The sequence below is a fragment of the Gymnoscopelus microlampas genome, assembly GCF_963454915.1.
Source record: "Gymnoscopelus microlampas genome assembly, chromosome: 1".
Taxonomy (NCBI): domain Eukaryota; kingdom Metazoa; phylum Chordata; class Actinopteri; order Myctophiformes; family Myctophidae; genus Gymnoscopelus; species Gymnoscopelus microlampas.
The window spans coordinates 2,479,207-2,492,269 of NC_139962.1; the positions used below are offsets into that span (position 1 = coordinate 2,479,207).

The following is a 13,063-nucleotide window of genomic DNA, read 5'->3' on the forward strand; positions in this document are numbered from 1 at the left end:
TACTGTATGTACTCCTACGGGCTGGGGGGGGGGTGGGCGGGGAGTGTTGGGCGGGAGTCAGTGTTGGGCGGGATGTGAGTCAGCAGGATAGAACAGCAGTGACAACACAGACATGTGTGTGTGTGGGGAGGAATTAATTGGCATAACGACTACATTGGGGAGAGAAAGGGGGGTTAAAAAATGATTGGCTACTCTAAATTATTATCTTTTTTAAATAAAAAAAAGTCACCCATTCAATCCGGGGACGCATGTGTGTCATTTTAAGATTTCTTTGAGCTATTCAAAAACAGCAGATCTACAAGCTCAAAGCTTGTAGATCTGCTATTTTTTTGGGAAAAATCGTGAAATCTTTGAATATCCAAATCTTTGAATATCTGTTTTTCCGTAGCGAACATTTTTAACTCTGTTACAGCTTTTTTTTTTGGGGGGGGGGGGGGGGGGTCCCTGGAACAAAATATTTTGAGACGGGGGTCCACGGCCAAAATTCATATAATTGTGGGGGTCCTTGACATGAAAAAGTTTGAAAATCACTGATTAAACTAGGATTTAGAAGACATTTGTAGAATCCCCCCAGAAGCAAAGATTTGAGTTGTTTAAAAAAATATATATATATATATATTCAAACATTTGCAAACATTTTCACGATTTTTCCAAAAAATAGCAGATCTACAAGCTCGTAGCGCGGCACCGTAGATCTGCTATTTTTGAATAGCCCAAAGACATCTAAAAATGGCACCCAATGTGTTAAAGGGTTAACGTTGAACATCATTGTGTGGTGTTGTTGTTGTTGTTGTTTTAAAGTCATAAAAGCCACTTCACCGTCATGTTAGGACCCCCCTGGGGGTCCACAACCCACAGGTTGAGGACCACTGGTCCAGAACATAATGTGTGTGTGTGTGTGTGGGGGGGGGTGACCTCTGACCTCACCTGCACTGCGTGACTTTGGCCCCGCCCTCAATGACCATCTGAGCGGGCAGGAAGTCCTCGCTGACGCCCGCGTCCGACATCAACGCCGTGGCCAGTGTGTCATTGATGTAGCCCTCCATGCACCTACACACACACATAGACACACATTATGTGAACATACACAACCTCTCACATGATAATACACAACCTCTCACATAGACACTCATTATATGAACATACACAACCTCTCACATAGACACTCATTATATGAACATACACAACCTCTCACATAGACACACATTATATGAACATACACAACCTCTCACATAGACACACATTATATGAACATACACAACCTCTCACATAGACACACATTATATGAACATACACAACCTCTCACATAGACACACATTATATGAACATACACAACCTCTCACATAGACACACATTATATGAACATACACAACCTCTCACATAGACACTCATTATATGAACATACACAACCTCTCACATAGACACACATTATATGAACATACACAACCTCTCACATAGACACACATTATATGAACATACACAACCTCTCACATAGACACACATTATATGAACATACACAACCTCTCACATAGACACTCATTATATGAACATACACAACCTCTCACATAGACACACATTATATGAACATACACAACCTCTCACATAGACACACATTATGTGAACATACACAACCTCTCACATGATAATACACAACCTCTCACATAGACACACATTATATGAACATACACAACCTCTCACATAGACACACATTATATGAACATACACAACCTCTCACATAGACACTCATTAATACACAATCCAGTGTGACTGTGTGTTTGTGTGTTTGTGTGTGTCTGTGTGTCTGTGTGTCTGTGTGTGTGTGCGTGTGTGCGTGCGTGCGTGCGTGCGTGCGTGCGTGCGTGCGTGCGTGCGTGCGTGCCTGTGAAGTCCGCTGATGGCTCAACCCTTATAAAGGACCAGAAGCAAGTTGTGGATAGATGGGCTGAACACTTCCAGACTCTCTTAACAACACATTGGGTGCCAAAACCGTATATATACGGTTTTTGAAAAAAAAAAAAAATTGGAAAAAAAAAAACATTTCAAACATTTTTTTTTTTCAAATTTTTTTTTGTTTACCTTCTAAGCACCAGGAGATATCATTTTCCGAAGATTTTGACTCCAATCCACTTTCTGGTTAACTTATGACTTCAAAAGCCTGTATCTCGGCTCCTAAAAAATTGTTAAAAATCCTGGCACTCAGTGTACTCTGTTTTAAAAAAAAACCTGGCACCCAATGTGTTAAACCAACCTGCCACTCCTGATCTGGCAGTCCTGGAAGAGCTTCCCAGCTATCCAACCATTGAGGAGCTGGATCTTCAACCAACCTTCTCTGAAGTCCTGGCTGCGGTCAGGTCACTGAAAAACAACAAGACCCCTGGCCCTGATGGCATCCCTGCAGAGATCCTTAAACAGGGAGGCTATCTCTGCACCAGAGCAATTTTCCACTCCATTGCCGATGTATGGAAGCATGGAGCCGTCCCTCAACAATGGCGGGACGCAAACATCGTTACCATATATAAAGGGAAGGGTGAGAAGTCTGCCTGCGGCAATAGTAGGGGAATATCTCTCCTGTCTGTTGCCGGCAAGGTCCTTGCCAAAGTGATGCTGTGCAGACTCATACGGAGCGTAACAGAACATCTATTGCCCGAGTCTCAATGTGGCTTCAGGAAAAAATGCAGTACTGTGGACATGATTTTCACAACTCACCAGCTACAAGAGAAGTGTAGAGAGCAACATCAAGACCTATACATGGCTTTTGTGGACTTATCAAAGGCCTTTGACACGGTCAACAGAGACTTGCTCTGGGCGGTCCTTCTCAGGGTAGGTTGCCCGCAGAAGTTTGTGAACATCCTACAAAGTTTTCACGAGGGGATGATGGCTCAGGTGACTACAGGAGGACAGGAGTCCAGGCCCTTCAGAGTATGCACAGGTGTCAGGCAGGGCTGTGTACTTGCACCTGTACTCTTCAACATCTTTCTCATGAGTGTTACCTGGCTACTGCACAAAGAGGTTGAGGGAAGTAGTGGTGTGTTAGTGGATTACAGGTTGGACGGGAACCTGTTTAACATCAGGAGGCTACAGGCTGCTAGTAAAATCAAAACTGTAAACGTAGTGGAGTTACAGTATGCAGATGACTGTGCCTTTGAGGCACATACACCAGAGGCTCTGCAAGCAACACTGACAGCTGCTGTGAAGGCCTATAGCAGACTGGGTCTCACCGTAAACACGGCAAAGACTGAGGTACTCTGCCAGTGGAACTCCCCTCCCCCAACTCCACCACCATCACCTGTCTTCATCGTCGACGACAAGCCCTTAGCAGTAGTCCCAGATTTTAAATATCTAGGGAGTATTCTCTCTGACAACTGCAGTATGGACAATGATGTCAAAACGGCACTGAAGAGATGTGGACTACAGCATACCCAACTGGAAAGCTCTGCTTCATAACGTCCTTTGTGGAGGCAACTATGCCATGCTGGACTTCAGCGTTTTGAAGAGGAGAGGAGTGAGGCGAGGGAAAGGAAACGCCAGGGGAGAAAGATGGCCACTGCAGCCAAGACCACAACAAATATTGACTTCATATGCCCCCACTGCAATAGACCATGTGGCTCTCGCACTGGACTCCACAGTCACCTCACAACTCACCAAAGAAAGAAGTAGAAGTCATCATCGGATACGATGGACTACCATAAGCAAAGTAAGTGTGCGTGCATGTCAGTGCGTGTGTACATGTGTGTGTGTGTGTGCATGTGTGTGTGCGTGTGTGTGTGCGTGTGTGTGTGTGTGTGTGTGTGTGTGTGTGTGCGTCAGTGTGTGTGTGTGTGCGTGTGCATGTGTGTCAGTGTGTGTTACCCTGAGGTAGCGGTCCCGTTAGCACAGGGTCCGTAGCGGTATCGATAGACCAGGCGTGGGATGAAGTCAGACGACCATCCGATCACCAGACCGTTAGCGATGACCGCCAAGACCCCGATGGCCTCCAGAACCTTAGTCCAGATCCCTGTAGAACACTTTATATATTTAATACATAGAACCTTATAGAACACTTTATATTTAATACATAGAACCCTATAGAACACTTTATATTTAATATATAGAACCCTATAGAACACTTTATATTTAATATATAGAACCCTATAGAACACTTTATATTTAATATATAGAACCTTAGTCCAGATCCCTGCAGGGAGAGGACAACAGTTTATAGATTTTTTTAGAACGGTTTTCTGAAAAACTTATGTTTCTATGTCAGTGGTTTTCAAACTTCTTCATGTCAAGGACCCCCAAAATGATATGTATTTGGCCATGGACCCCCCATCTCAAAATATTGTTTTCCAGGCCCCCCCCCCCCCCCCCAGAAGCAAAGATTTGAGTTTAAAATGTTCGTATTAAAACAATATATTCAAAGATTTGCACACATTTTCACGATTTTTCAAAAATAGCAGATCTACAAGCTCATAGTGCGGCACCGAGTGCCACGACCTAAGTTTTATGAAAAACTTGGAGTAGTTCACCCACAAAATGTATTATGTTCTATCATTTACCAAACCCGCTCTGTCAGTCGCCCTGAAACGTCAAGCTTTGACATGCATGGCGACGTCGCATGTTGACAGAACTATGCCTAAACCTAACCCTACACCTAACCCTAAACCTAACCCTAAACCTAACCCTAAACCTAAACCTAACCCTAAACCAAAACCTAACCCTAAACCTAAACCTAAACCTAACCCTAAACCTAACCCTAAACCTAAACCTAAACCTAACCCTAAACCAAAACCTAACCCTAAACCTAACCCTAAACCTAAACCTAACCCTACACCAAAACCTAACCCTAAACCAAAACCTAAACCTAACCCTACACCTAACCCTACACCTAACCCTAAACCTAACCCTAAACCTAACCCTAAACCTAACCCTAAACCTAACCCTACACCTAACCCTAAACCTAACCCTAAACCTAACCCTAAACCTAACCCTACACCTAACCCTAAACCTAACCCTAAACCTAAACCTAACCTCACAAAAACTGTGTGGAGAGAAAAAATATATATATAATTTCCCCAGTGGCCTTGGATCACGGGAGGTTGCCGGTACTAGCCAAGCGTTGCTACCATGTTAAGCCACGAGGCAGCTGGTCAATCCCCCGATTCAAGTAGTGCTTGAAGCTCCAAATATGTGCGTTTTATTTTGTGTAGTCCTATAGTAGTCCTATGGTGACGCATTAGGGAGTTGGAGTTGTCATGGAATTCTGGAGCAATCGATGAGGCACATACTGTAGGAGTCTAGACAATATTCTAGGTGGAGGTGGTTATGCTTCATGTACATGATATCATGGTCAGAAGCACATTAACACTCATGTCAGTGGTACGGTAGTTCTGCCTGGAGCACAGGAGCAGCGATCGCAGTTATACTGTTAGCTGCTTCAAGGACAAACTGAACCATAACCAGATACGCCGTACCAAAACAATAGCTATCAGGCCTAGTGGAGACATTTAGACTAGGCTCTTACAAGCTGTCAAATATCACAACGTATTGTAGAAGTATTGTAAGTGATGGTAACATATAAAGGTTAGGTATAAGCAGCCCTATAACTGCTTCCTCTGAGTGAAATTAAAATAATAAAATAAAGTGAAGCAGCAATAAATTACGCCTATGTGTGAGAATATGTTGCAATTACACACACCTTGAAGGCTTGAGTTCATGGTCATTTCTTTTTTGTTTTTGTTGAATTATTGAGACAATAATTTGATGACCGGTAGAGTCTCTTACTAACAGATGACCCTACAGGTGTCATATTTATATACATGACCCAGGCTTACAAATATGATTCTACATCTGTACCCACAGTGTGTTATGATTCTGAGTAACGTTTGGTACTGAATGTCTATCTTGTAAAGCCTGGTCCATGTTGTAGAGATAAGAACACAGAGCCTAATTCTATCAGGACCTCCTTGTGACAACAAAAACAACATCAGGTGTATTCGGGGTGGCACGCACGCACGCACGCATGTGATAGTGATATAATAGTGATCCAGTGTGATCCAGTCAAGACAATTCATTAAATAAATAAATAAGTTAAAGTTCATAAGTATACATTTAAAAGCAAATAAATCTTGCTGAAACCGTTTTGTGACATTAAATAAATGTAAACAAGTCATGTGAAAGTGATTAAAAAGTTAAAAGGTGAACAGAGACAAAAGAGATCACTGAATCTGTTATCTACTAGTTTCTACTAGTTCACAGTTTTGGTGTTGGTAATCGATTGGTCACGTCTGCAGGGAGCAGGGGATCTGTGGGAATGTGGGCCTGTTGCGTCATTCTCAATGCTGCTGACAGAGAACAAACACTGTGTCTACATTCTTACTGAGATTTCCCCTGTTTCAGGTACAAAACGGGCATTTCTGCTCATGAATGTTTGAAAGTGTTATGATGATGTTTTGTTTATGGTTTGAGTAACTTTGTGACCGAATATTGAGTGTTTTAAAAGCATTAGTTTAATGGATTGGATTATGCATTGATTCACTGCAGAATGCAGCAGGTGGCCATGATTGCACAATAGAGCAGGTAGCCATGATACATGCAGTGTACAAGATTGCTAATGGATGTGTGGGTAACTTACATGCAGTTATGTTCATTCTCCAAGAGAATAAAGCACCAAGCAGTATTATAAAGTCAAGAGAAAATGATTGTTTGTGTTTACAGTGTTTTTGCACTTTAATATGATTAAATTCATGGTTATTGAAAAAGATGTATATTTACCTCTATAGTTACCTGTTGAGTTTGACCTGTTGAAAAAGAAAAGATAAATGGGAATACAATGATACCTGAATGTTTACCTGACTGAGTGTAACCTGTGAAAAGAAGATAAATGTTATTATCTTTACCAGTGTACCTACCTGTGAAAAGAAATGTGTTAAGTTGGAAAAAGGAACATTATTGTGACTATGTAAATATTTCTGAACTAAATTGAAAGTAAAGATTCTCAATGCTGCTGACAGAGAACAAACACTGTGTCTACATTCTTACTGAGATTTCCCCTGTTTCAGGGTATAACATATGGAGGCCCCAGCGAGATGAATGTGGCGAGGACCAGCTGTCCCAGATAGACGTCCCCGACCAACATTCAGCTCTTTTTCATCAACAACCTACAACCAGGGTGGACGATAGTGCGTGGTGGTTCAACAACTGCGTAGAGAGACTTGCATGCAATCTGAGGTCAACCACTGGTGCCAGGAAAGCTGCGTCTACTCTGCAAAGAGAAGGTTCATCACCACACTGACGTCCACGGGTCCATAAACTGTGTTGTCTATTCTGAAGAGAAAAAGAAAAAGCTGCTGCACCACGCTGACGTCCACGTGTCAGAGAGTTGTGTTGCCGAGTCTGCAAGAAGGTGCTGCACCGCTCCAACGTCCGTGTGTCAAAGAACTGTTTGGCCGTTTCTACAAAGAGGTCCTGCACCACGTGGCTGTCCACGTGTCAAAGAACTGTGTTGCCTATTCTGTGGGGAGAAGATTCTGCACCACAGACATCGACGGGTCAACTAACTGTGTTGCCTATTGTGTAGAGAAGCTTCTGCATCACAGTGAAACTCACAACTGTGTGGCCTATTCTACGAAGTAAAGGTACCTTATCGCACTAACATTCTCCACAGGTCCGAGACTGAGATGTCTGATTCAGACAAAGAAAGGGATTCCTCAGCACGAGAGGATTTGATCCTAGAAATTGGTGGTGCTCTATACACATTGAAAAAAGATGCTTTGATTGAAGTTTGTGATTTTCTAATGATTGCTGGTTTAACACTTGAAAATGTAAAAGGGAAAAGTCGCTCTTCTCTCATCTCCCATGTCACAAGACACTTAGAGAGAGAAGAGTTACTTAAACTTGAGGACCAGGGTATGGCAGAGCTACTTAGGCTGCAAGATAAAATTGCTGAGTTACAACAGGTTCAATTAAGTGAACAAAAACAAAAAGCCTCTGATGGAAAAGAGGCAGGTTTGGTGCAAGAGCAGGTCGTTCAACTCTCAGAAACTGAGAGGTTGCAAAAAGAGGTAGAGACACTACAATTGGCATTAGCATTATCACTACAGGAGAAATCAAACCAAACCAGTGGAGACAAAAATCCAGTGGGCGGGGGAGATAATATTGTCAAGCAGGACCTTGCCTCTGCCCCCCAACCCCGTCTGTCATTACAGTGGAACAGAGAATTCAAAATATCAGGCCAGATTGGCGAACCGGGGCAAAAAGATAAACTTACATTCTCCAGTCTAGCCCACCAAATTGAGCAAGGTATCAACAAGGGATTTCCTGAAATTGAAATAGTTGATGCAGTGATCAGGGCAATTGCACCAGGCCTACAGTTACGTAGCTACCTGGAGGGAAAAACCAACCTCACACTACCGACTTTGAGGCGAATTCTCAGGTCCCATTACCAAGAAAAGGGAGCAACAGAACTGTATAAACAGCTCACGTCAGAGGTCCAAAGTAATAAGGAAACGCCACAAAACTTCCTTATCCGTGCCCTAGATTTAAGACAAAAAATACTCTTTGCTTCACAGGAAGCAGAGTCTGGTCTAAAATATGATCCTGTCCTTGTACAGAGCATGTTTCTCCATACCGTCCTCACAGGCCTGCAAAATGATAGCATTAAAAGTGACCTCCAACCTTACCTGCAACAAACAAAAACTAGTGATGAGCTGCTCCTTGAAAAACTAAACATTGCATGCGCAAATGAAACAGAAAGACAGAATAAAAAGAAACTACTTACCCAACAGCGGCCAACCACTGTGCACACAGTCCAGTCTGATGACACCTCCACAGATAAAAAAATAAAAAACCCAAATTCAGAGCCCATCAACAAAACTCATCCTGATGTACTAAACCAACTAAAAGAAATGCGTTCTGACATGGCATTATTGAAAAACATAGGCGCTGAAGTTGCACAAATCAAAGAGTCAATCCGCCAGCCTAACCCAGCACAAGCACAGTATTTGGCCTCTCCCGTAGCGCAAGAATGCATTCCCCCTCCCCAGTTTCAGTATCCCCCACAACGCTATTGGCCTACCCCAGGACGAAGAGAAGAGAGAGCGCAGTATCAGCAAAGGTTCTTGCCACAGCAATTTCAGACCCCGAATCGGGCCCGTCAGAACAAATGTATTGGCTGCCAGGAAAGTGGAAATGAATATTGCACCCACTGCTACAGATGTGGTAGTAGTGAACATTTCGCCGCAGGCTGCAGGGCGAGAGGAACCAGACAAGACAAAGAGGGTCCTTTAAATGGGTAGGGGTTACCCCCACGGGACTGGGAGTAACTGGCAACAATATAATGTCCCAACAACATTGCTCAAACTGTGGAGCCCCTGGGAAAGACCAAAGATTTATGAGGTGTGCATCATGTAAAAATGACACTTACTGTTCAAAAACCTGTCAAGTTGAGCATTGGCCAAGACATAGAAAACGGTGCAACCAGCATGCTCACCCAAAAGTAAATGCTACCTGCACAGAGAAAGCGGACAGCCGTCCTCGTCTTGTTAGTCTGGTTGGAAAACGCTGTATAGTTGAATGTTACATACAAGGCCATAAAACCAGAGCATTATGGGATACAGGCTCCCAAGTTTGTATTGTCGATGAAAAGTGGAAAAGCAGATATTTGCCCCATGAAAGATTAAGAGATGTGTCTGAACTACTTGACGCCCCTGATAATTTGGAGATCACAGCTGCTAATGGAGAGAGCATGCCGTATAAGGGTTTCATTGAGGTCACTTTTGGATTAGCCGCAGAGGGAACTGACCCCACAGAACTTGTTGTCCCCATGCTAGTAATGAAAGGCGGATGTCTTTCACAGCCCATCCTAGGCTTTAATGTCATTGAGCAAATAATAAAAACTAGTGCTACAGAACGAATTGATACTATGAAAAGAGAACATTTGCATGAGACATTGAGAGCGGCTTTCCCAAGTCTTGAGAGAGAAAATGTCACAGCATTCATTGATCTGGTGACTGCAGAACAGTCATGTGACTATGTTGTGAGGACAACAAAAGAGAAAGTAACTGTCCCAAAACGCACCTCTGTTCAGATTGACTGTAAAGCACAGACATGGCCATTGAAGAAATTTACCACACTTGTATTTGAGCCTGATATAAATCCTCAGTGGGCTGAAGGCCTAGAGTTTTGTGAGACTTTGGTAACCCTCAGAAGTGGTGCTCCACCTTACATTGTTCTTGATGTTCAAAACCCCACTGATCATGATATTGAGTTGTCTGGAAGAACTGTTGTGGGCACCTTACATCAGGTTCAGGCTGTTTATCCAGCTACTGTTTTAGAGAAACCCAAACACCAACCGCCAGTATCAGTGAGTCAAGTGAATGCAGAGGGTGAGCCAGTTACTGACACTCAATGGAGTCCACCAATTGACCTCAGCCACCTGGGTGAGCATGAACGAGAAATAATACAGAATATGCTTCATGAAGAACGCTCCTCTTTCTCTGAATCAGATGATGACATTGGATGTATCGGGAAATTGAAGTTGAGCATATCATTGAAAGATATGGAGCCTGTAGCGCGTACTTACCTGTCAGTGCCAAAGCCGTTATATAAAGAAATGAAAGACTACCTGCACAATCTGATTGCACAAGGATGGGTGAAGAAATCCAACTCACCTTATGCCTCACCGGTTGTCTGTGTAAGAAAAAAAGATGGAAGCCTACGCCTTTGCATAGATTACAGAGAACTAAATAAAAAGACCCACCCTGATAGACAACCAATTCCACGAGTGCAGGACATCCTTGACAGTCTTGGAGGCAACTCGTGGTTTTCATTACTAGACCAAGGAAAGGCCTACCATCAGGGCTTTGTGGATGAAGACAGTAGGCCGTTGACTGCATTTGTGACTCCATGGGGTCTGTACGAATGGATAAGGATCCCATTCGGGTTGATGAATGCACCCGCAGTGTTTCAGCGCTGTATGGAGGAGTGTTTGGAAGACGTGCGAGACAACATCTGCATCCCCTATCTGGATGACACACTTGTGTACAGCCAGTCATTTGAGGATCATGTAAATCATGTCAGAAGAGTGCTTCGGCTGTTGAGGAAGTATGGGATCAAACTAAAACCCAGCAAGTGTGTGTTGTTTAAACGGGAGGTCCGCTATCTGGGAAGAGTTGTTTCAGCCGAAGGTAGTAAAGTCGATCCAGCTGACACCATTGCTGTAACAGCCTTGAAAGATAAGAGACCGAGTAACGTAGGAGAGTTACGAACTGTCATGGGCCTACTAAGCTACTACAGACAATATGTAAAGGACTTTTCCCGTATCGCTGGGCCACTTTATGACTTGCTGAAAGCAACAGAAGACAACAATGCGTCGCAATTTAAGACAAACACAAGGCAGGTTACAAGGAAGAATAAAGGAGTGCCATCAAGCAAACCAATTGTCTGGACTGAAGAACATCAAGCCATATTGGAACGGCTAATCGCTTGTCTGGTTGAGCCACCTGTCCTCGCTTTCCCAGACTTCTCACTGCCATTTGTCCTCCATACCGATGCGTCAAATCAAGGCCTCGGGGCAGTTCTATACCAACAACAAGATGGTAAACTCCGTGTGATAGCGTACGGCTCCCGAACACTGAACACTGCTGAACGGAATTATCATTTACATTCAGGAAAGTTAGAATTCCTTGCCTTGAAGTGGGCAATCACTGAAAAATTTAGAGATTACCTGTATTACGCGCCAACTTTCACTGTGTTCACTGATAATAATCCACTCACTTATGTCCTGTCAAGTGCCAAGCTCAATGCAACAGGATATAGATGGGTAGCAGAGCTCGCTGACTTTCATTTTACCATCCGATATCGCCCAGGGAAAGAAAATGTGGATGCCGACAGTCTGTCAAGAATGCCTGTGAATATGGAGAAGGTGATGGAACAGTGTACGGAAGAGTTGACATCAGATTGTGTGGCTGCAACAAACCAAGCTGTTGAGATTCAAGACTACAACTCACCATGGGTCTGCCCGATACTTACCGATCTCCAATGCACAGCACTGAGTGAAGATACGCACAAACCATTCTCAATTAAAAAGATTCAGCAAGCGCAACAAGATGATGAGAGTATTGGTCCAATAATGCAGTGCAAAGTGAGGGACAGCAAGCCACCGGGACATGCCCTCAGTAAGCCAAGCAAGTGTCTACTGCGTGAATGGGAAAGACTTCATATTGATGACAATGGTATTCTCCGCAGAAAAACATCAAGCAAAACACAGCTTGTACTGCCTGAGAAATATAAGGCCACGGTACTGAAAGAGTTGCACGATGATATGGGCCACCAAGGCATTGATCGAACAACATCGCTGATCAGAGACAGATTCTTTTGGCCCTACATGCAAAAAGAAATTGAACATTATGTGGCTAGAACTTGTCTGTGCCTGAAACAAAAGAGACCATGCAGAGAAACACGGGCACCTCTTACCAATATTGTCACCACACAGCCGTTTGAACTTGTGTCGATAGATTTCCTCCACTTGGACAAATGTAAAGGCGGTTACGAATATATATTAGTAATTGTTGATCACTTTACTCGTTTTGCACAGGCTTATGCCACCACCAACAAGTCTGCCAAAACAGTTGCTGATCGAATATTCAACGATTATGCCCTTAAGTATGGGATGCCGGCTCGCATACACCATGATCGAGGTGGCGAATTTGAGAATCAGCTGTTCGCCCAGCTGAAAAAGAACTGTGGCGTGGCAGGATCGCGAACGACACCCTATCACCCGCAGGGAAACGGGCAAGTCGAACGCTTTAACCGAACATTGCTGCAAATGCTAAAGACACTTAATGATGAGCAGAAGACAAACTGGAAAGAATCCCTGAACAAGTTAATATATGCGTATAACTGCACACGATGCGAGGTCACAGGTTTCTCCCCTTTTTACCTTCTATTCGGAAGGTCCCCAAGGTTACCCATTGACCTCCTGTTTGGTCTTACCTCTGAGACAGGAAAAGCAGACCATCGAACATACATGGAGAAATGGAAAAGAGAAATGCAGGAAGCATATGAAATAGTGCGAGAGAATACA

General features: G+C 43.5%; 1 protein-coding gene across 1 annotated transcript in view; it reads right to left on the reverse strand.

The window, feature by feature from the left end:
- The window catches only part of ano9b (anoctamin 9b), a 64,960-nt gene that overhangs the window by 8,264 nt on the left and 43,633 nt on the right, over nt 1–13,063 (reverse strand). Inside the window, exons 19-20 of the mRNA XM_084057403.1 lie at nt 3,850–3,994; nt 928–1,050 (exon numbers count right to left, since the gene is read on the reverse strand). Coding sequence (XP_083913529.1) covers nt 928–1,050; nt 3,850–3,994 — 268 coding nt within the window. The remainder of the gene's footprint in view (nt 1–927; nt 1,051–3,849; nt 3,995–13,063) is intronic.